The 24,527-nt window shown below is 41.4% G+C and overlaps 1 protein-coding gene across 3 annotated transcripts in view; it reads right to left on the bottom strand.

The window, feature by feature from the left end:
- The window catches only part of INTS1 (integrator complex subunit 1), a 2,399,836-nt gene that overhangs the window by 971,823 nt on the left and 1,403,486 nt on the right, over nucleotides 1–24,527 (bottom strand). For all 3 annotated transcript variants that reach the window (XM_044089756.1, XM_044089757.1, XM_044089758.1), the window contains exon 26: nucleotides 21,188–21,299. In XM_044089756.1, the coding sequence (XP_043945691.1) occupies nucleotides 21,188–21,299 (112 nt within the window). The remainder of the gene's footprint in view (nucleotides 1–21,187; nucleotides 21,300–24,527) is intronic.

Raw genomic sequence — 24,527 nt, 5'->3', positions numbered from 1 at the left:
CTGCCTCCAATTCTGTGGGCAAAGGCTCAGAAACAAGTTATGTCCCTCATGAGTGTGGGGGCTATGCAACCAGTACCAGAAAAGGGACAAGGTTTCTATTCAAGACTTTTCCTGGTACCCAGAAAAGACAAACCATGGCGTCCAATTCTGGACTTATCCATTCTAAATACATTTCTAGACATTCCAAAATTCAAGATGCTGACTCTTCATCAGTTACTACCTATGCTAGGCAAAGATGTCTGGTTGGTAACTCTAGACTTAGAGGCTTACCTGCATATCCCAATCATGGAATCTTGCAGAAGATACCGCCACTTCAAAGCAGGCTACTTGCATTACCAGTTCTCTGCACTGCCCTTTGGCGTATCTACTGTGCCCAAGGTCTTCACAAAGTGCCTGGCACCAGTAATTGTATTTTGCAGACAAAGAAATATTCAAATTTATCCATACCTGGACAATTGTCTAATTCAAGCAGAAAACAAGGACACTCTTCTAAAACATCTGGCATTTTTAAAAAGGGTTCTAACTTGTCTAGGGTACACCATAAACGAAGAGAGATCACAACTGGTATCCTCTCAAAAAATTACATTCGTGGGTGCAAGCTTGAATACAACTGCCCAGATGACTTGCCTTATGCCAGAAAAGCAAATTGAATTGATTACTTACTTCAAACAGGTGGCCACAAAAACCCAGACATCTGCAAGACAAATTCTGCAGGCCTTGGGGTTCATGGCCTCTTGCATTCTTCTAATTCCATATGCAAGACTGCATATGAAGAAACTTCAGTGGTACCTAAAAAGCTTATGGAGTCAACATTGTCACAGCCTGGAAACAATGATTCATATCATACACTGCCTGCAACTAGAGTTCTTATGGTGGGCAGAGGCCTGCCACCAAAACAAGGGACTGTCATTCACTCCACCCCCTGCCACCCAAACCCTGAAAACAGATGCATCAGACTATGCTTGGGGAGCACATCTGTCAGGGAGATGCATTCAGGGCAAATGGAGCCCAAATCAAATGCACCTACATATCAATCAGAAAGAGATGCTAGCTGTACAGCATGCTCTGACAGCCTTCAAGGACTAACTTCATCCAGGACAACTACTGATAAAGACAGACAACACCACAGTCATGTGGTACATAAACAAGCAGGGGGGTACACATTCCTACCCCCTTTGCAGACTAGCCATGGCATTGTGGAACACAGCCTTGACTTATCAAATACATCTACAAGCTCAATTCCTGCCAGGAAAGCAAAATACTTTGGCAGACTAACTAAGCAGAAATCTTATGGACCCACACGAATGGAAACTGGAACCACAAATTTTCAGCATGTTGACACGCAAATGGGGGAGCCCAGACATAGATCTTTTTGCCTCACCCCAAAACTATCAGTTGGACAAATTCTGCACAAGAATTCATCAAAAAAACTTGGAAAGTGGATGCTCTGTCCTTCAGCTGGAAAAAACTATCAGTCTATGCCTTTCCCCCTCTGCCTCTGCTCTCCAAAGTCCTACTAAAGGTCAGACAGGACAAACCAAAAATGATTCTGGTTGCTCCAGACTGGCCTCGCCAACACTGGTACCCGCTCCGGCGCAATGTGTCACACCTACCTCTGTGGCACCTGCCTCAGACACCTTACCTACTGTCTCAGCAGAACTACCAAAAGCTGCACACTCCGCTCCAAACTTTGAATCTTGCTGCATGGCTAATCAACTAATTTCACCCTTTACATCTCTCAGCAAACCTGTGATGGATGTCATTTTGGAGGCTAGAAGGCCTAGTACTAGAAAATCTTATGCTGACAAATGGAAAAGATTCTGTGCCTAGGAGTAAGCACAGCAATGCCCAGTATTCCTCAGATTCTGCAATACTTAATTGAGATGCTTCACAAGGGCCTATCTTTTTCTTCCATAAAAATCCATGCCTCTGCCATTTCAGCTCATTACAACATAGAGCCTCCCCTCTTTTCTCATCCTCTGTTAAAGCAGTATCTCAGAAGGGCAAAAAATCTAAGACCTCCCAGGAGAGCACCAACTCCTGCATGGGACCTCAATTTTGTGTTGGAAAAACTCACTCTACCTCCTTTTGAGCCAGCGGCTACTGCGGACCTAAAATTTCTCTCTTGGAAAACAGCTTTTCTTTTAGCAGTCACTTCAACTAGAAGGATTTCAGAACTACAGGCTCATATGGCAGTGGAGTCTTTCATTATTTTTTTACCCGGACCCATTTGGGGGGCACCTGACATCTGGGGCAAGAAAAACTGATGTAATGGCGTTGGCTGCATGTTTTGTACCCCTGACGACCGGACCGGACGTCATGGAAGAAGGGACAGCAACTGACGCAGGACCCAAGACTTTGTTAATCAGGCCGACTGAGGGCAACCTTCCAGCAGATTACCCAAATGTAATGACTGCAACAGTGAATACACTCGAACACCTCCATCTCAACATGGCATGCCAATTAATAAGGCTCAGGATTTGATTATTATAGTTTCATCCATAAATTCTCAGTAATTCACGCTGTTCAACATACAAAGTCTTTGCTTTTTCTATTCTTTAAAACTGCAAGCCACTCATTGGATAGTTTTTTTCTATTCACTTCATATTACAATTCAGAAGCTCACACTTCTACCATGAGAGTACTTAACCATGCCACATGCTAAAAAAATAAAAAAATCCAAGCACAACTCATAACTTTGTGCTAGTTACATTGCTTATCATGTTCTTTCACATGCAGACTGAAAGAAAGCTTTTACTTTGGAACAAGCATTTCTAGAGTAACATTCACTAAATAAAACACTGCCTTCTAGTCTTTTTCTGTTTTGTCAAAACTGACCAGCGAAACACTGTAGTGTAAGTTATGCACATTAGGTGGTCCATGACTTAGCATTTGATAACCCACAATCATCCTTCTCAAGATCTTGTCTATCATGTCCTTAGCTCTTCAGATATATAGGGATAACACCCTGACAAGGACCCAGACGAGAATTCAGTTATCAACTAGAGTACTACAAAAGGCAGTCAAAAGAGGGTATAAGTGATCACAAAATGGCAGCTCATTTACTCTTTGGGAAGGCAGTCAAGGTCAAGTGCCTGTATTGCCACATGCAAGCAGAGCCTGCAGGTAAAACAGCCAAAACCGGAGATGTGGAGTTGGCTTACCAAAGTGGTGATGGCAGGTGTCATTATCATACAAGTAAAAACAGTCACATGCAAGGGAGAGGCAAAGAAGGTCTTTGCAGTGCCATGTATCCACATCAGCCACTAAACAACAGAGTTAGAGCTTAACAGTAGGAAAAAAAAAACTTGAAGGTTGCATAAATGAGAATATCTGTGATCATCTTTTGCCTTATGATGAATGAATGGGCTGATTGATGATGGAGGGTTTACTGTAGGCAATGGGGAGTGATACCTATATAAAAACAAAATATTTTATCTGTTTTATCTGTCAAGAGCTCAGCCATATATGAAAAACTATTTAAAGAGTTTAACAGATTCACCAGACTTATTCTGTAATGACCTCAGAAATCTGGTTATAACATTCAGGCAATTTAAATTACTTATTAATACCCTTTACTACATATAGCATGTCAAAATGGATTTCTCTTGCAAACCCCAACCTAATACCACCACAACTGCCCTACACCAAATGTAGAATGTGTCTAGGTTACTTTTTGTATGATTTTATACTGCAAACCATTCATACTGCATTACTGTTTCATGTACATTACTGTGTTACAGAATGGAAGCAGTCAGCTAGGAAAAAAGTAGATTCAAACCTAAACTGAATTATCAGTGCCATATTTTCTTTGTTAAAGCTATCATCCAAACAAGAAATTAATCAGATTTAAACCTAAATCTTAAATCTGTCAGTACTTTGATGTTTGCTGTCATGTACTACCTATCAACTATACAAGAAACATATCCCTTACAAATTCAGGAATCATGTACTAGCAATAAAGTTCATAATGCTGAATGCTTTTATGGTATATTTTACATTTGTTGACTGGCATAGTCCGACTGGATACATGTCCATTTTCAGCGGAGACCCGAGGAGAAAAGCTCCTAACTTACAGATAAAGACAAGCAAGTTACAGTATAAGCAAAAACATATTGTATTAACATACAAGTTACAGTCTCACATTTCAAGCCTATGAAGAATACAGTTTATATTCAGAAATATATACAAATATGTTACAGTTTCTCTTATCAAACCTATAGGCTCAGCTTATATACGGAGTATCTCCAAAGATGTTACAGTTTCTCTTTTTAAACCTTTTAGTGTAAGAGGTTAGTCGATGTGAATAAAAAATTGCAGGGATATGGAAGTAGATGAGGCTTTAGTTAGGGTTAGAGCAAGGGCTTGGCAAGTGAGTTTTAAAATACTGGGTTAGATTTTTTTTCTGAACTGATTAAGGAAGAGTTTCAGAGTAAGGTCAGATGGGAGCGAATTCCAGGTTTTGCCTACAGAATTTGCAAACAAAGATTCTTCAGATAGGTTGTTAGCTTTAACAGACTGAACCAAAAGCTTTGTAGTAGAATGAAATGGTCTAGTATTTTTGTAGGGATGGATAATGTTTTTAGGGAGGGTGTTTTTTCTGGATGGTTAATAACCTTGAATGCTACAGTAAGTTGATTATACTGAATTAGCCTGGGGAGTTCTATCCATCCTAAGAGGTTTAGGTTTTGACAATGGTGTGTCCTGTAGGGAGTTCCTGTGGCAAACCTGTCAATTTGATTGTAGCAGCTAGAGAGTTTGCTGAGATCAGTTTTGTTTAAGTTAGTGAGTATTGATGAGGCACAGAGTAGAGTTGAAAGCAGATGGGTATGGGCAATGGCAGTCCTAGCTAGAGGGGTGAGAAAAGGTTTGTTTTTATATAAGGAGCCAATTTTTTTAATAACGGTTTTAATAGTTTGGTTCACATGTATATCATATTTGAGGTTGTTATCTATTACAACACCCAGGAGTTTGGTATACATATCTGGTGAGATTATGGTCCCATTGTTAGATGTTATAGTAAACAAAGGTTGAGAGGACTTGCAAGTAGGGGAGAAGAGCAATATCTTTGTTTTATTAGGGTTTAATATTAGCTGTTGATTAGAGATCTAGTTTTCCACTGTATTAAAGGTTTTCTGGGTCAAACTAAGAACTGTAGGGGTAGAGGCTGAGCAAATCAGGGTGGAGTCATCGGCATATTGTATACAGGCTGCATCTGGGATTACAGTGTGGAGGTCATTGATAAAGAGGGAGAAAAGAAGGGGACCTATATGGAGCCTTGAGGGACACCAAGGTTAACTGGGAGAAGGGTAGAGTTTGTCCTGCCAGAGGACAGCCTGCTGTCTTCTACTAAGATAAGACTGAAATCACTGTACGGCATGGTTGTTTAGGGATATTTTATTTAGGGTAAGTAAGAGTAGCTGGTGGTTAACCATGTCAAAGGCCTTGGAAAGATCGAGCAACAGGGCAGAAGATAGTTTGTTGTTGTTAAGGTTAGAATTTATGACATTAGAAAAGAAGAGGATGGCTGAAGTGGTACTGTGCTGTGGTCTAAATCCATGCTGGGAATAGGGCAGAAGATTATGTTGAATAAGGTAGTGTAAAGAGTTGTTTATAGATGCACGTTTCCATAACTTTAGCCAGAGGGGAAAGGATAGCTATTGGTCTATAGTTTGACAGCTCAATGGAGCTGCCTCCTTTGAGGAGTGGTATGCCATGTGATATTTTCCAGATAGAGGCTTCAGTTATGGTTCTGTTTATTAAAATAGAGACAGGGTATGCTATAACATCAGCAGCTTTTTGCAGGTAGTCTGCAGGGAGGAGGTCAGCTGAAAGGGTGGTTGGTTTGAGTTTTTTTTTAATTAGGGCTCTAATGAGTGAAGTCGGAACTTTTTGGAAGCTAAAGTAAAGAATATCAATGGGTTTAGGGGTGTCAGCATTAGGACAAGTAGGTTTAAGTTTCCTAGCAAGGCCCTGGATGGTTTCTGTAAAGAAACTGTTGAAGATGTTGGCAATGGACTCTGGCGATTTTTGGGTTGGGGCTGAGGGGATTGGAGTTGTGGATTTTGCTGGATGGAGGAGTTTGTTAATACCTACCCAGAACTTCTGTGGCTTGTTGTGGTGTTTCTGCTGTAGTTAGCAGAAATAGATTTTTTTGTATCATTACTTTATTGTCGAAATTTGAGTTGATCTTGTGGGGCTTTAGAGGAGCGCCAGGTGCTCCAGGCATTATTTCTTTGGATTATCTTTAGTTTGGTTTGTTTAGTGAGCCAGGGGGCAACTTTTGTTTTAATTCTAATAGAACGTGCAGGTGCATGGTTGTCAAGGATGGCCAGGAATGTGTTATTAAAGTGCGTTACTACCCTATCTAGTGGTAGTTGTTTTAGAGTTGACCAATTGCATAATTTAAGTTCTTCTAAGAATTTATTAAGGTTGAAGTTTTTGTTATTTCTTATTGTTTTATAGGTGGGTAGATGTGGCCATTCAACTTTATGCCTAATAGTATACGTTAAAAAATGAACACTTAGATCTTCAAAGAGAGTACCTGATTTGTACATGTGGGTGGAGCTATTAATTAGTATGCAGCCTAGGATACCTTCTTTATTGTTAGGCTTGCTGATCCTAGTAGCGGAGGTTATAGTTCATGCAAAACCACGTAGGTTTACGTGGGTGGTTGAGGTCTCTGCAGTGCAGGTGTTCCAATCTATATCGAGGTCCCCTAGAACAATGGTCTCTTGGGGGTAGGCATTGGATAGCCAGTAGAGGATGTCTTCTAGGGTCCCTGAGTTATTACCTGGGGGAGTATAGACACATACTATGTTTATACATTTGTTTTTATTTATTTGTAGTTTGGAAATCATAATTTCTGCTTTGTTAAATATAGGTGGTTGAAGGTTATCTAGAGTAACATTTAGGGTGGTTTTATAGAGAAGAGCAACCCCTCCCCCTTTCCTCACAGTACGATCTAGCCTGAGTATATTATATTCCCCATTTTCAAAGAACTCTTTCCATAATTACAGTTAAATCAATTCTACATTCTGGTCAATAAATAAGGTGCAATCAAAATGATACTAAAATAATCACAATATTTTTCTTTGCTATTATCAATACTTCAGGTCTTGCTTTTTTATTACAATATACACCCATTTACAAGCTGTTGTTCTTTACATTAGTGTTACTACACTGCAAATCTGCTGTGCTTGTACCTGATTGAACTTCTGGGGTGCTTTTCTCCCTGGGTCTTGGTTGAAAAGGGATTTTTGGCTCAGTCGGATTTCCCCAGTCAACAAATGCAACTAAACAAATTAATGTAACAAATAATTGTAATTGTGTGATAATGCAGTTTTGTCATTCATTATATTTCTAAAACTGGATACACCTTACTGTGTGCATGCAGACTCAATAGCGTGAAATATTCCTCACAAACAAATAACCTAACTGCAGTACTATCTATATCAATTAAAGTCATCAGCATCATCTTTCGGCTTTTCCCGTTAGGAGTCGCCACAGCGGATCATCTCTTTCCATTTCTTCCTATCCTCTGCATCTTGCTCTGTCACACCAACCGCCTGTATGTCCTCTCTCACCACGTCCATAAACCTTATCTTAAGCCTTCCTCTTTTCCACTTACCTGGCAGCTCCATCCTTAGCATCTTTTTCCCAATATACCCATCATCCCTCCTCAGCACATATCCAAACCAACGCAATCTCGTCTCTCTTGCTTTGTCTCCAAACTGTCCAACATGAGCTGACCCTCTAATATACTGATTCCTAATCCTATCCATTAAAGTCACACCGAGTGCAAATCTTAACATCTTTAACTCTGCCACATCCAGCTCTGACTCCTGCCTTTTTGTCAGTGCCACTGTCTCCAACCCATATAACATAGCTGGTCTCACTACCCTCTTGTAGACCTTCCCTTTCACTCTTACTGGTACCCGTCTGTCACAAATCACTCCTGACACTCTTCTCCACCCATTCCGCCCTGCCTGTACTCTCTTCTTCACCTCTCTTCCACATTCACCATTACTCTGAACTGTTGATCGCAAGTACTTAAACTCGTCCACCTTTACCAACTCTACTCCCTGCATCCTCACCATTCCTCTACCCTCCCTCTCATTTACACACATATATTCTGTCTTAGCCCTGCTGACCTTCATTCCTCTGCTCTCTAGAGCATATCTCCACCTCTCCAGAGTCTCCTCAACCTGATTCCTACTCTCACTACAGATCACAATGTCATCTGCAAACATCATAGTCCACGGCGCCTCCTGTTTGATTTCATCTGTCAACCTGTCCATCACCACTGCAAATAAGAAAGGACTCAGAGCTGATCCTTGATGTAATCCCACCTCCACCTTAAACGGATCTGTCACTCCCACTGCAGTCCTCACCACTGTCACACTACCCTCGTACATATCCTGTACCACTCTTACATACTTCTCTACCACTCCCAACTTCCTCATACAATACCACAACTCTTCTCTAGGCACCCTGTCATATGCTTTCTCCAAATCTACAAAGACACAATGCAACTCCTTCTGACCTTCTCTGTATTTCTCCAATAACACTCTCAGAGCAAACATTGCATCTGTAGTGCTCTTTCCTGGCATGAAACCATACTGCTGATCACTAATCATCACCTCCCTTCTTAATCTAGCTTCTACTATTCTTTCCCATAACTTCAAGCTGTGACTGATCAATTTTATCCCTCTGTAGTTACTGCAGCTCTGCACATCACCCTTATTCTTAAAGATAGGTACCAAAACACTTTTTCTCCACTCCTCAGGCATCCTCTGACTTTCCAAAATTTCATTAAACAATCCAGTTAAAAATTCCACTGCCATTTCTCCTAAGCACCTCCATTCTTCCATTGGGATGTCATCTGGGCCAACACCCTTTCCATGCTTCACCCTCTTCATAGCTGTCCTTACTTCCGCCTTGCTAATCTGTTTCACTTCCTGATTCACTATCCCCACATCATCCAACCTTCTCTCTCTCTCATTCTCTTCATTCATCAGCCTCTCAAAATACTCTTCCCATCTACTCAACACACACTCCTCTCTTGTGAGTACCTTTCCTTCACTATCCTTTATCACCCTTACTTGCTGCACATCTTTCCCAGCTCTGTCCCTCTGTCTAGCCAATCGGTACAGGTCCTTTTCTCCCTCTTTAGTGTCCAATCTCTCATACAACTCTCCATATGCCTTATCTTTAGCTTTCGCCACCTGCCTCTTTGCCATGCACCTCATCTCCTTATACTCATGTCTACTTTCTTCATCTCTTTGACAATCCCACTTCTTCTTCGCCAGTCTCTTCCTCTGTATACTCTCCTGTACTTCCTCATTCCACCACCAGGTCTCCTTGTCCTCATTCCTCTGTCCAGATGTCACACCAAGCACCTTTCTAGCAGTCTCCCTTACTAGTTCTGCTGTAGTTACCCAGCTATTTCGTAACTCTCCCCTGCCACCCAGTGCCTGTCTTAACTCTTCCCTAAACTCCACTTCACAATCACCCTTTTTTAACTTCCACCATTTAATCCTTGGCACTGCTTTCACACTCCTCCTCCACTTCTTGATCACCGTCATCCTACAGACCACCATTCTATGCTGCTTAACTACACTTTCCCCTGTCACCACTTTACAGTCTCTAATCTCCTTCAGACTGGCCCTCCTACATAGGATATAATCCACCTGTGTGCATCTTCCTCCACTCTTGTACGTCACCCTATGCTCCTCCCTCTTCTTAAAATACGTATTCACCACAGCCATGTCCATCCTTTTCACAAAATCCACAATTATCTGACCTTCTGCATTCCTCTCCTTAACACCATACCTACCCATCACTTCCTCATCCCCTCTGTTCACTTCACCAACATGCCCATTAAAGTCTGCACCAATCACTAGTCTCTCACCCTTGGGTACACTCACTACAACTTCATCCAACTCACTCCAAAATTTCTCTTTCTCATCCATTGCACACCCAACTTGTGGAGCATATGCACTAACAACATTCATCATTACACCATCAATTTCGAGCTTCATAAACATCACTCTGTCAGACACTCTCTTCACATCAAACACTCTTAGCATATTGTTCCTTTAGTACAACCACTACCTCATTTCTCCTGCCATCCAAACCATGATAGAACAATTTGAACCGGTTTCCTAAACACCTGGCCTTACCTTCCCTTCCATCTGGTCTCTTGCACGCACAATATATCAACCTTCCTGCTCTCCATCATATCAGCTAGCCCTCTTCCTAGACCAGTCATACTGCCAACATTCAAAGTTCCTACCCTCACTGCTACACTCCTAACCTTCCTCCTCTCTTCCTGCCTTTGGGCATGCCTTCGCCCTCCTCTTCTCCTTCGGCCAACAGTAGCCCAATTTCTGCCAGCACCCTGTTGGCTAACAGTACTGGTGGCGGTCGTTGTTAACCTGGGCCTCGACCAATCCGGTATGAAAATATGAAATTTTTGCACCATAAGTGATGTGGCAGAATTTTTATGCCGGATGCCCTTCCAGACGCAACCCTCCCCATTTATCCGGGCTTGGGACCGGCACAAAGAAATGCACTGGCTTGTGCATCCCCAGTTGCTGGGTTAACTATATCAATTAAAGTGCCTAAGATTATCTTGTTCACATTTTTTTTCATTCTTAGCAAGATCAGTTAAATTAATAACACCTGTATTGTTGTCCGCATATGAGAGAGTGGTGATTGGTGTGGATTTCAATGGGCATGTTGATGAAGGGAACAGAGGGGATGAGGAAGTGACGGGTAGGTATGGTGTTAAGGAGAGGAATGCAGAAGGTCAGATGGTAGTGGATTTTGCAAAAAGAGTGGACATGGCTGTGGTGAATATGTATTTTAAGAAGAGGGAGGAGCATAGGGTGAAGTACAAGAGTGGAGGAAGATGCACACAGGTGGATTATATTCTATGCAGGATGGCCAGTTTGAAGAAGATTGTGGAGACTGTAAAGTGGTGACAGGGGAAAGTGTAGTTAGGTAACATAGAATGGTGGTCTGTAGGATGACATTGGTGATCAAGAAGAGGAGGAGTGTGAGGGCAGTGCCAAAGATCAAATGGTGAAAGTTGAAAAAGGGTGATTGTGAGGTGGAGTTCAGGGAAGTGTTAAGACAGGCACTGGGTGGTAGTGAAGAGTTACTGAACAGCTGGGTAACTACAGCAGAGCTGGTAAGGGAGACAGCTGGTAAAGGAGACAGCTACAAATGTGCTTGGTGTGACATCTGGACAGAGGAAGGAAGACAAGGAGATCTGGTGGTGGAATGAGGAAGTACGGGAGAATATACAGAGAAAGAGGTTGGTGAAGAAAAAGAAGTGGAATTGCCAGAGAAATGAAGAAAGTAGACAGGAGTATAAGGAAATGGGCACATGGCAGAGAGAGAGGTGGCAAAGGCTAAGGATAAGGCGTATGGAGAGTTGTATGAAAGGTTGGACACTAAGGAGGGAGAAAAGGACCTGTACCAATTGGCTAGACAGAGGTACTGAGCGGTAAAAGATCTACAGCCGGTAAGGGTGATAAAGGATAATGAGGAAAACGTACTCGCAAGTGAGGAGAGTGTATTGAGCAGATGGGAGTACTTTGAGGAGCTGATGAATAAAGAGAATGAGAGAGAAAGAGAAGGTTGGATGATGAGGAGATAGTGAATCAAGAAGTGCAACGGATTAGCAAGAAGGAAGTAAGGACAGCTATGAAGAGGATGAAGAATGGAAAAGCTACTGGTCCAGGTTGTGTCTAGGAGAAACAGCAGTTGAGTTTTTAACCAGATTGTTTAATGAAATCTTGGAAAGTGGGAGGATGCCTGAGTAGTGGAGAAAAAGTGTTTTGGTACCAATTTCTAAGAATAAGTATTAACTACAGAGGGAAAAAATTGATCAGTCACAGCATGAAGTTATGGGAAAGACTAGTGAAAGCTAGATTAAGAAGGGAGGTGATGATTAGTGATCGTTTCATGCCGGGAAAGAGCACTACAGATGCGATGCTTGCTCTGAGAGTGTTGAAGAAGAAGTATAGAGAAGGTCAAAAGGAGATGCATTGTTTTTTTGTAAACTTAGAGAAAGCATATGACAGGGTGCCTAGAGAGGAGTTGTGGTACTGTATGAGGAAGTCAGGAGTGGCACAAAAGTATGCAAGAGTGGTACAGGATATGTAAGAGGGTAGTGAGACAGTGGTGAGGTCTGCGGTGGGAATGATGGATGTGTTTAAGGTGGAGGTGGGGGTTACATCTAGAATCAGCTCTGAGCCCTTTCTTATTTGCAATGGTGAAGGACAGGTTAACAGATGAGATCAGACAGGAGGCTCCGTGGACTATGATGTTGCAGATGACATTATGATCTGTAGTGAGAGTAGGGAACAGGTTGAGGAGACACTGGAGAGGTGGAGATGTGCTCTAGAGAGGCGAGGAATGAAGGTCAGCAGGACTAAGACAGAATATATGTGCGTGAATGCAAGGGAAGACATAGGAATGGTGAGGATGTGGGGAGTAGAGTTGGTGAAGATGGACGAGTTTAAATACTTGGGATCGACAGTTTAGAGTAATTGCGAGTGTCGAAGAGAGGTGAAGAAGAGAGTACAGGCAGGATGGACTGGGTGGAGAAGAGTGTCAGGAGTGTTTTGTGACAGATGACCATCAGTAAGAGTGAAAGGGAAGGTATACAAGAGGGTAGTGAGACCAGCTATGTTATAAGGGTTGGAGACTGTGGCATTCACAAAAAGGCAGGAGTCAGAGCTGGACGTGGCAGAAAAGATGCTAAGATTTGCACTGGGTGTGACGAGGATGGACAGGCTTAGGAATTAGTATATTAGAGGGTCAGCCCAGGTTGGATGGTTTGGAGACAAAGCCAGAAAGGCGAGATTGCATTGGTTTGGACATGTACTGAGGAGGGATGCTGGGTATATTGGGAAAAAGATACTAATGATGGAGCTGCCAGGTAAGAGGAAAAGAGAAAGGCCTAAGATAAGGTTTATGGAATTGGTGAGAGAGAACATGCAGGTGGTGGGTGTGACAGAGCAAGATGCAGAGGACAGGAAGAAATGGAAACATGATCCGCTGTGGCGACCCCTAATGGGAACGAAAGAAGAAGAAGTTATTTAATAACACACAGATATATAAAACCTTTTGCCATAGGCTAAAAAATAATTGAAGAGGTTCAGCTTTGAAGTAATCAACAACTTTTTTTCCAAAATAACTGCATTTCAAATTTAAGTTAGAAAATAAATATTTTTTTCACTTTCAAAAATGTTTTACAAAATAATACTTTTAAAAAAACATAACTTTTTTCTGCAACTGAACAAATGCAATATAGAACATTGGGTACACTGTACATTTCAGCAGCAGTTGCCACACAGACAACCACCTAAGATCCTAGGCTGATCACATATCATAAATGTTTTTCTAGAGTTAGCCACCTGGATTCCATGCAATCTGAATCTAAAATACATTCTGAGTATTTGTGCTTGCTTCCTGTTTTCATACATCCATGTTCAACACACCAACTACATAATCGTATTTCAAATGAGTACAGAATGCTACAAACACAATATGAATTTCTTTCAAAATAATCTGAACAAACACTTTCTCAGCTAGCCTATGCTAGAAGACTGATCACACAAACTGGACACTGCATCCAATCTTTTCTGCTGCAGTCATGATTTATTCTTTACTTCTGTCCTGAAAGTGGCTAAATTAACTTTCAAAGTACTTACTTCAGCCTAGCTGTGCATCAGAATGCCCAACAGACTAATACCTTTATTAATGAGTACCCTGTAACACGTGCAGGGTTAACTCATGAATGTACCACTTTTTTTTTACCATAGAAAGATTTGTAATCAAGGACAATGTACTTAAAATAATACTGAGATCCTGTTGATTACATCATAATGTTTTATGATATAATATCATTTCTGATTACAAAAAAATATTTCTGATTTCTAGGGGTGGTACTCCAATTAATGTCCAATTCCCCAACCCTAGTGATTTTATGATACTAAATGCAGAAATGAATTCTTACGCCACTTCCCTAAACGAAGAATGATGCACAGCATAACTCAAGAAAAATATACAGGAAGGCACATGAATTTTTCAATTCATGCTGCAAAAAGATGAAAGCATATACCAATTAACCAAATTATTAAAATTCTTGCAATATATTAACACAGCAGCAACATTTTAGTATAAATCCAGTACTAATTTTAATTATTTTCATCATACAATGTCTCAAACACTGGATTAAACTGAAATAGACAGAGAAAACAAAATATTTAAATTTACTCTTTATTTGATAATTACATAAGAATTCTACTTGTTTTCCTTCTGACACTGACATGTGGGGAAACATTTACATATCCAGACAGACCCCCCCCCTTTTTTGTGGGTCACCCGCTACTTTTTCAACTGTTCAGTGGAATACCAGAACACTTCTCAAAGGTTACTGCTCTACTGTCTGTAGTCAGAACCAATACACTTCACCATATAAAAGCTTCAACAGCACAGATGGATGAAGATTTGACTGTGACCTAGATGCGTCGTGCAATCAGCCACTTGGTAGCTAGAGGGGACAAGATGGGGAGAAAAAGAGCGAACAGCCACTGCCAAGTATCTCATCCTCGGCAGGAGGGAGGTGGCTTTGATTCACTACTTGTATGACACCCGGGAGGAGTACTAGGTATTGCACCCACAGAGAAACACTACATGGAGTCCACTTTGGTCAGCAGCACACTGCACTGTGCTGGAATGACAGATTTGTGAAGCTCCCATGCTTCTTGTTGAAGGCAGTGCATAGCAGAGTTCAAAAGAGCTACAGTGTTGGTTTGCAGTTACATTGGTTGAAAGGGTCAGAATGACAGGTCTGACAAACAGGCCAGCTCACTACCAGCCAAATTTAATGTTTTCAGGGAACAAATGGCTGTGTAGGTCCACCAGACAGGAAATGTACGAGTCAAAAGGACTCTTGCCTGGTCTGGAAGATGTCTTGCTCATACTCTGAAAACCTGGTCAGTGCAACAAACAAAATGGAGTCACTTGGTAATAAAGAGGATAGGTTGATTTTAAAAAAGCTTTACTGCTGCCTTTTATACAGTTTTAATGATGACGTGATATCTGTGTTATTTGGTCTACATGAGCACTCCAACTTCACAAAACCAAAAATAATAATTTAGTTGCTTATTCTTACAACTAAAAGAATCTTAAGGACACTGGTTTTACACTGCAGGGCAAACATCTGCTTAGGAATATCTTTTTAGCTGAATCTTAGCAATATGTCATGACTAAGGAACAAAGACCACTACAATAGTCCTTTTCTGCAATTCTACTTTGTATCTCATCTGCAACTCAAATTGCCTTTGGGCTACCTATAAAATTCAGCCATAAAACCCCCTTACACATAAAGAACAAATGCTGCTCCTATAAATGGAATCTGTTCAAAAATCCCTAAAACAACACAAGAGGTAATACTACGGCATGATACAAGACAATTTTAAACAGCAATATGCTTATTAAACAGTTTTAGCACATGCAAAATATTAATCGCATGAAAATGGCGAAGCAGCAAAATGAATAGGGCACAGTCCAGTTTTGACATAAGGAGTACCCCTGGGGATTTGGTATAGGAGGGGAAGCACACAGAAGGCTCTTGGTCTAATGATATGGGAATGCATCCACTGCTAGAGCACCTTTGCGACAATATCACTGTATGTGGAGCTTTTCTCCACGGGCCTCTGCTGAACATGGGTTCTGTAGACCCAGTCAGACCACAGAGGTAAATATATGTCAAACAAACAAATAAATACATACCTGGTGATAAAAAACTGGAGTTAGGTGGTTCTGTAGGAAGGCAAAGAGTTCTATCCCTGAGATACCCCATAGCATTGTCAGCTTGAGAATGGCTTCTAAACACTATTTGCATTAATGGGAGCTGGGTTTGGATCTGTGCAGATGGTCTGTGAAAACATTTCGAGCTGAAGTGAAGTAACAAGCCTGGAGCTAAAAGACCTGTTTGACTATCAAGTCCTTTGATATCGTATCCAACCTGGACAGAGGACATGGTTGTGCCACTTTCTCTTTACTGAAGTACCACAAAGTGGCACTGTCTGTGAACTCACTGTGGACTTCTGGCCTTCAAGTCATTTTAATGACTTTGATGGCATAAATAATGGTCAAATTCTTTTTCAGGCTGATATGCTTGGCCTTAGCCATCTTACTCCAGCTTCCCTGGACCTTCAGGGAACATCGCACTCATGGCTAAGTCTGATGTATCTGTTGATATGATTGCTGCTCTCCTTCAGGTCCACAATTTGCATTCCAGATTTTTATCACCTTGGCAGCCCACCATCTAAATTATTTATAAATAGTAGGAAGGACTGGAAGCACCTATTCCAAAAATTGGAGGTGCTTGCATAACAGGTTCCTACGGATTTTCCTCATGTGCTGCAAGGAAACAGAAAAAAAAATACAAAAGCTGATGTATTTCAAACCATTAAAATAGCCCTTAGCAATTGGCATCTTATCAATGAAATATCATGTGGTATTTAAGATAGCTTATAGGAAGATCTTCATGTGAGACAGAATGAACTTCTGATAACTCAGACAAGTTCTCAGGTTTGGTAGGCATTTGATTGTGCAGTCTGGTTCTTTGAAAATTTCTTCCATTGACAATACCTGGATCAGACAATCATATATGTAAGGGTAAATGAAAATTTTTTTCACCCTGACTTGTGCAAACATTGGAGTTAAAACATTTTGTGAATAACCTGGGAGCAGTGCACAACCCAACAGTCAAGGATGCAACCTGAAAAGTGCTGTGCTTGTGCCATTAATCTCCAGAAATTCCTATGCTCTCTGCAAATGGGAATGTGCAAATTAGGCATCCTACATGTGCAGGGTGACCGAGGAGAAGGTACTGGAAGGAAAGAATGAAGGGTAAACAACCTGAAGTTTTTTTTTTGTTAGCAACCAAAATGTTCAACTTGTAAATATTTAGAGTGGGTCTCAAGGGTCTCTCCCTCCTTGGAAGCAGGTTTTAACAGTTCTGGAAAACAGCACTTCCCCTGCTTCACTGATAAAACCTTTTCTATGGCAGAATATGGCAACATTTTCTAAAGTTATATGGTCTGGTACCATGTGAGGCATCATGATGAAGGTAAAGGGGTACTTGATCCTGTAACATGAAACAATGAGTTCAATCACCCAGAGGGCTGTAAGCCAGCTTTACTTGCTTCAGAAGTTTAAAAGGTTTCTTCATAACTGATGGGAGGGAAGGAAGTGCGTCTGAACTGAGAAGTACAATCTTAGCTGAATAGATATGTACTGCCTTTAAGTCTGTTTCAGACTCTATCTCTTCTATACTGTTTTGTTTTTCTGAAAGGTCTCATGATTCAGCTTCAGACTACATAAAAAGACTTGTGCTAAGCTGGGCAATTCCTATTTTATTCGGACACTGGGGAATGAAAATGTTGCTAATTTGAATGGTATTGGGTTTCTCCTTTTGTTTCTTATACATTTTATGTGAGAGTGTATCAAACAATAACTCTCTTCAAAGGCATAATCTTTACCAAAGGCCAAGTTCCCAGCTATGACTGCAGTTTGATTACTATGAGGCATGCACCTCAGCACAGTTGTCTATAGTGTCATAACCATAACAGATTATACAATTACTTGTTAACATTTTGTTTGGGAGGGATTCAAAAGCCTCCAATCTCATCACAAATGCTCTCCTCCTGTTTAATAATGTCTCCTTCATGCAAAACATATGGATCTGCCAAATGGTTGCCCTTAATACTCGAAGCAAACTTTTTTCCAGACTTAAAAACATTTTTCCCCAAATATGAAAAAGGTATTTCAGCTGATGTCAACTTAGTTATTTCACTGGATGCAACCAGAGGCTCTATGTGGTTAGCCACCAGGAACTTCTTTAAGTAAAATGTGTTCTCCAGACTATGGTTTCCTGGGCACTACTGGCATGTTTCCATAGATATGTTGTCAAAGGTGTTCTCACACACTTAAAACTGGACAAACTACTAAAGGTATGGTTTCCTTGACATATCATAACTCAAGTTACCCTTTGCAGGAGTTGGGCAGTTCTTTGGCTCCTCACTTAGACATCTCCAGCATCAAAGAAATGGTCTCAAAAAACATTCTTTCGGGGGGGAAGCCAGAAGGCAATGATTCTCTGTTGTTGGTATCACATCCAGGCACTGACTACAACTGGGTAGAAAATGCAAATCATTCTCTTCTGTAACAACTGAGTCAAAGAACTGTTTAGATGGTACAGGCCATACCAGAGGTAGACATTCCTGTCGGAGATAAAGGGATATAGACACTTTGCCACATCATTAAATATTCCTCAGCAAAATGCTGAATGTCAGAAACAGCAGGGGTACCCTTGTTCTATGGTGCAGAGGGATAAAGCCCTGACTGTGATCCAAATGACCAAATGACAGTTAGCAGCTTGAGAAGCTGGAAGATTCAGGGAGGGGTGAGACAGAGAGAGAGAGAGAGACAGACAGATGTGTGACTTGTGTCACAGCTCTTGTCAGGGAGGGAGGGTTGTGGGGACTCCTCCTCCTGTGATGGTCTAATACTCCAGAAGAGTGGCACAGGCCACATCCCTGAGAATATGCCAAGTGAGGGGGATAAGTGGTTTGGCCCAAGGCAGTGCAGTAGTCCTTGAGGAAGTGTGTCAGGGAAAAAGGTAAGCCTCTTTACTGGGGTAAAGGCTGTCCCCATGACATAATGCAGCGACCATGTTATCACAGGTGACAGAAGTTAGGCAGTTTAGTAAAAAATGCCATAATGATTGCCTGGTAGACGGCTTCATGATTACCTCTGGCCTCACGGAAAGAATGGGCTGGAAAGAGCTCCAGCCCATTTGTTTCTCATGGGGCAAGTCTACCACAGGGACCTGATGGCCAGTAGGTAGACAGCACCACATAAAAACAGAAAAGTAAGAGTCAAGACAGGTGCCAGCATTACGGATGCTACATCAGTATATTCTAGGGCTACTGTAACCAGAGGAGGTTTGGCCATCTTAGATTTTTTATCACATGAATGAGAAAGTTGTTATCACAACATGGCCAACAGGCTCCTGCATAAAAACCAGAGGGATATCCACAACATAAGAACAATCTTTAAAAGGATGCTCCAAAAGCTGGTCCTCTGCAAAAGGTTGGGAACGGGTAGTCACCTTTGAAGCAGCAGACCTTTCTACAGATGTCTGGAAACTAAGAGACATGCGCGCTTCACTGATGGCTTCTGAAGGGGCTACAGCAGATGGAGATATTAGAAAAGGAAACTTCTGAGCTGGGAGAGCTAACAAAACTGAGCCTTTCTATGAACAATGTTCCCAGCTCCATGCACAATGGGGTCACAAACATCTCACATGCTCTGCCTACAAAAAATTTAGCAGCTAAATTCTTGCTCATTTCACATTGGTGCTTGGAATACTTATCTGACTGTGCCTCCAAATGATAACTTTCTATCAGAAACAGGGAAAATTACTGTTTTTCTAAGGCCAGAAGTTTGCTATGTCTAAGCAGGCTCTTAGATAACATTACATTCAATGCAGAATCTTTTGTTAAAAGAGGTACAGGGATTACACTCAAATACTATATGGTTTTCATCAAGGCAGAACAAACAATGAAGGTAAAATCTTTTTGTCATGTTTATATCATTTACATGCAATCCTTACCAGAGACATTTGCCTTAAAAAGACCTTCAAAACCATAGGCAAAACACAATGGAATAGTAAATAGCAACACAACAGCAAAACTTTGCAAAACAGCAGAAAAAAATTCCCTACTTGGGTACTTATTAAAGCTCTGGAGGTCACCTGGATAACAAAGCTCAGATGTCTGACTGCTTAACTGTTGGAAAAAAAGTTGGCACAAGCAGCTCACAACTTTGTAATATATGTACTACTAGTATATGTGACGTGGAAAGAGACTGAATCTGCATGGAGGACATCAGACACAGTGAAAATCAGGGCAGATACTAGGACGTCTGCTTGTGACATCATTTAGACTCATTATGAATGGTATTGCAGCAGCGATCTTTATGATGAACATAGCACAGTTGACCATCATCCTCTCCACCAATTACTAATGTTTCTACTTTCTTGGAGTTAGCTTTATCTCCAGATTCTAAGACAGAATGCCCATATAAAAGATATTCCAGTATTACCACAAACAAGTGATTTCAAAATTTAAACCAATAATTGTCGGAATATTTTGGAATCAGTGGTTAAGAATGAATATTACAACTTGGAAAATATCACTACAATGGTATCCAGTAAGAGACAGCAGTCTCAAACCATATGAAATCATATCGAATCTACCTGCAAAAGTAACCCTTTATCAGTACCCGTCAGCATCTTTGAGACACAGAGTGGGTAAGGAAAGTTACAATCCAAGACAATTTGATTATACTCCATTATGTTCATGTTTACAATCAAAATGGGAGAGAAGTCAATAAGATCACATCTTTAAAATGTAAACCAAGTGAAGCAACACTTAATTCAACTGTTCAACACATAAGTAGGTGAGTCAAACTGGATCCATTTCAATCAAAATCTAGGCCACAGAAACAACCAGGGGTTACAATAATTCTCCAAGCAACACTGTGTGCATCACCACAACATATATAATCAAGAAAAAAAAAAGATGATAAATTCCGTAGGCAATGGAATGCACTAACATTAAAAGTACAAAAGAGACTATAAATATAGTAGACCAAACAAGTTCAAAACAACCTACAGTAAACAATTTTCTTCTCAGCTGCTCCCTTCGTAAGACACTGGATGAAACTGCATAACCTGCATGTGCAGCTTTCTTAGGCTGCTTTAATTAAACCACTCTCAAATGGACTGCTCCATAAAAGAGATAGTTTACCCCATTTGAAAGGTACAGTCCCCTACATGAGTTGGGCATCAACTTAAAAGCAAAAACAAGACAACAAACTGCATACAATAACCAAAAGAGAAAATGCTCTCTAACAAAACAACTCCTTATATGGAAAGGAACTCGCTTGCTTTCATAAAGTAAATTGTAGGAGTTGAAGGGAATGAAATATTATCCAAGTGTAAATTAAAATGCCAATGACAAAAGAACAGAACTCTACTTTCCCCCCAGTATTACTTTGCAAATGAGTAGTACACTACTCTTTTGCTTACCTTGTGGGCACCCAAGTGTCAGAAGAATAACCATGGCATGTACAATGAGGATGTGCATGGTAGCCGTCTCACCAGATGCCCAACGAAGAAAGACCTGGTCCTGTGATTCAGACTGTAGTAGACAGGAAACAACAGGAAAAATTACATTAGTATATGATAAAAAAAAAAACAGGGAAGAAACAAAGATGTGATATAAAACATTAAAGTACAGTTGTATACGAACTCACCACAAAAGTAGATTTTAGAGAAAGATCACTGTTAAAGTATTACACTTGACATACAGGAATCAATGGCAGGCTAACATCTGTCTGACTGGCCCAGTTCACAGAGTTGTATATATGCAGGGGCACAGACCAAATTCCTCTCCATGCAAGGATGCAAGTCTGTTTTTTTTAAATACGATGTTAGTCCAAATCATCTTTTCCTCCTTTTTATCAGTGTAGAGAAATTAACTTAAGGGTCCCCAGTAACAAAGCAGGGGAAGGTGGGTGGGAGCTGGCACAGAAAGCGTGAACCTACTCAAACACCTACTCTGTACTATGGTCTTCATGTGAATCACTGAGGTTGTAGTATTCCTGCCATAAAGGAGAAAGACTCTCACAACTGAAAAAGGAATGTGGTGGGAGGTGGTCCCTGATAAGTCAGTTGTGCCCCATGCCAGATCACAGTGGTTTCCACAAGACAGCAGAGATGAACCCAGCACTGCTTCAGAAAGGTATATCCAGTTTATAATATTTTTAGCTATGGACTGAAAATCATATGGCTACATCACAAATGGTATGGATCAAAGCATTATTGATGAAAGCTGCTATGATGGAAGCTACCTTTGTGAAGAGTGCCTTAGTAGGATCTTGCATGGTCGCCCTTTTGTTCTATATGATGTTTCCCCCATTACAGCCAAACATCAAAAAGTACAGTTGTGTACACTTACCATAAATGTAGATGTTCGAGTGTATTCACTGTTGCAGTCATTATATTTGTGTTATCTGCTTGCAGGTAGCCCTCAGTCGGTCTGATTAACAAAGTTTTGGGTCCTGCATTGGTTGCTGTCCCTTCTTCCATGGCGTCAGGTTGTCAGGGGTATAAAACATGCAGCTGATGCCATTACATCAGTTTTTCTTGCCCCAGATGTCAGGTGCCCTCCAATGGGAAGCAATTAAATATAAAAGTACAATGATATACCTCCAAGAATAAAGCAAATACACAAAAAAAGGTGTTTAAGCATAGTAAAGGAAAGTAGAGGTATAGCCAAAAGAAGATAGGGGGCTGGAGGGAGGGTAACCAGGACTGCAACAGTGAATACACTCGAATATCTACACTTATGGTAAGTGTACACAACTGTACTATGTTCTTCGTGTTTCACTGTTGCAGTCATTACATTTGGGTAGATTCCCAAAGCTATGGTTGGGAGGAGGAATTTAGATAGCATTAGGACAAGCTATAAGGCCCTGCAAGACTGCAGTGGCAAAGCCAGCTCTGGATTTAGAGAAAATTGGCAAATGATAATGCTTGGTGAAAGTATGTACAGAACTCCAGGTAGCAGCTTCTAGGATGTCCCTGGTAGGGACGCCTCTGAGAAAGGCTGTAGAGGTAGATGCAGCCCTGGTGGAGTGAGGTCTGATCCCCTGGGGGATAGGTTTTCCATGGTGCTTATAGCAGAAATGAATGCAATGGCCTAACCATTTAGAAATGGTTTGCTTTGAAATAGCCTTCTCCTCTGCCCCTGCAACAAATGCCACCAGCAGTTGTTCAGATTTCCTTTGAGGTTTAGTCCTGTCCAAGTAGAATCTAAGTTGTCTGTGCACATCTAAGGAATGCAGTATCCGTTCCACTTTGTTCTGTGGATTGGGAAAGAAGGTTAACAAATTAATAGACTGATTAAGAACCACACCTGATACCACCTGGGGCATGAGGGATGGATTGGTTCTGAGGGACACTCTGTCTGCATGAAAGATGATGAAAGGCTCCACTGCCATAACGGCCTGTAATTCAGATACCCTTCTAGCAGAAGTGATCACCAAAAGGAAAGCTGTTTTCCAAGAAAGAAATTTTAAGTCTGCAGTAGCAGCTGGCTCGAAAGGAGGTAGAGTGAGTTTCTCCAAAACAAATTTAAGGTCCCAGGCTGGGGTTGGAGCTCTCCTGGGTGGTTTCAAATTTTTGGCCCCTCTGAGGACCTGTTTGAGCAGTGGATGAGACAAGAGGGGAGGGTTCTGTGTTATAATGAGCTGAAATGGCTGAGGTGTGGATTTTAATGGAGGAAAAAGACAGGCTCTTGTGAAGCATCTCAGTTAAGTATTGTAAAATCTGAAGTAAATTGGGCGCTGCTGTGCTCATCCCTTGAGACTGGTTCCAGGCACAGAATCTTTTCCATTTTTCAGCATAAGATTTTCTAGTACTAGGCCTCCTTGCCTCTAAAATGATATCCATCACAGGTTTACTGAGGGATGGTAAAGGAGAGATTATGTAATTAGCCAGGCTGCAAGGTTCAGTGTTAGAAGCTGAGGGTGCAGAATCTGGTTCTCCTGCCGAGACAACAGGGAAGGAGTCTGAGGCAGGTGCCATGGGGATAACCGTGACACACTGCGCAGGAGGGGGTACCAGTGTTGGTGCGGCCAATCTGGAGCAATCAAAATCATCCTTGGTTTGTCCTGTTTGATTTTGAGTAGTACTTTGGAGAGCAGAGGCAGAGGGGTGAATAGACTGATTGGTTTTTCCAGTTGAAGGACAGCGCATCCACTTTCCAGGCTTGTCTGTGGGGAGTCCTTGTGCAAAATTTGTCCAATTGGTAGTTCTGGGGAGAGGCAAACAGGTCTATAGCTGGGTCCCCCATCTGCTTGTCAATATGTTGAAAATCCTAGGTTCCGGTTTCCACTCGTGTGGGTCCATGAGGTTTCTGCTTAGTCTGTCTGCCAGTGTATTTAATTTTCCTGGCAGGAATTGAGCTTGCAGGTGCACTTGGTAGCTCAAGGCTGTGTTCCACAATGCCATGTCTCGTCTGCAGAGGGGGTAAGAATGTGTAGCCCCCCTGCTTATTTATGTATCACATAACAGTGGTGTTGTCCGTCTTTACCATTAGTTGTCCTGGAAGAATGTGTTCCTTGAAGGCTGTCAGAGAATTCTGTACAGCTAACATTTCTTTTTGATTGCTATACAGGTGCATTTGACTTGGGTTCCATTTGCCCTGAATGCACTTCCCTGCCAGGCGAGCCCCCCATGCATAGTCTGATGCATCTGTTGTTAGGGTTTGGGCGGCAGGGGGTGGTGTGAAAAATAGTCCCTTGTGTTGGTGGCAGGCCTCTGCCCACCAAAGGAACTCTGGGCATAGGCAAGGTATGATAGG

The sequence above is a fragment of the Protopterus annectens genome, chromosome 12.part0 (assembly GCF_019279795.1).
Source record: "Protopterus annectens isolate FY-2018-M chromosome 12.part0, PAN1.0, whole genome shotgun sequence".
Taxonomy (NCBI): domain Eukaryota; kingdom Metazoa; phylum Chordata; order Ceratodontiformes; family Protopteridae; genus Protopterus; species Protopterus annectens.
The sequence above is the reverse complement of the archived record's forward strand: the minus strand, read 5'-3'. Positions and strand labels throughout refer to the sequence as shown.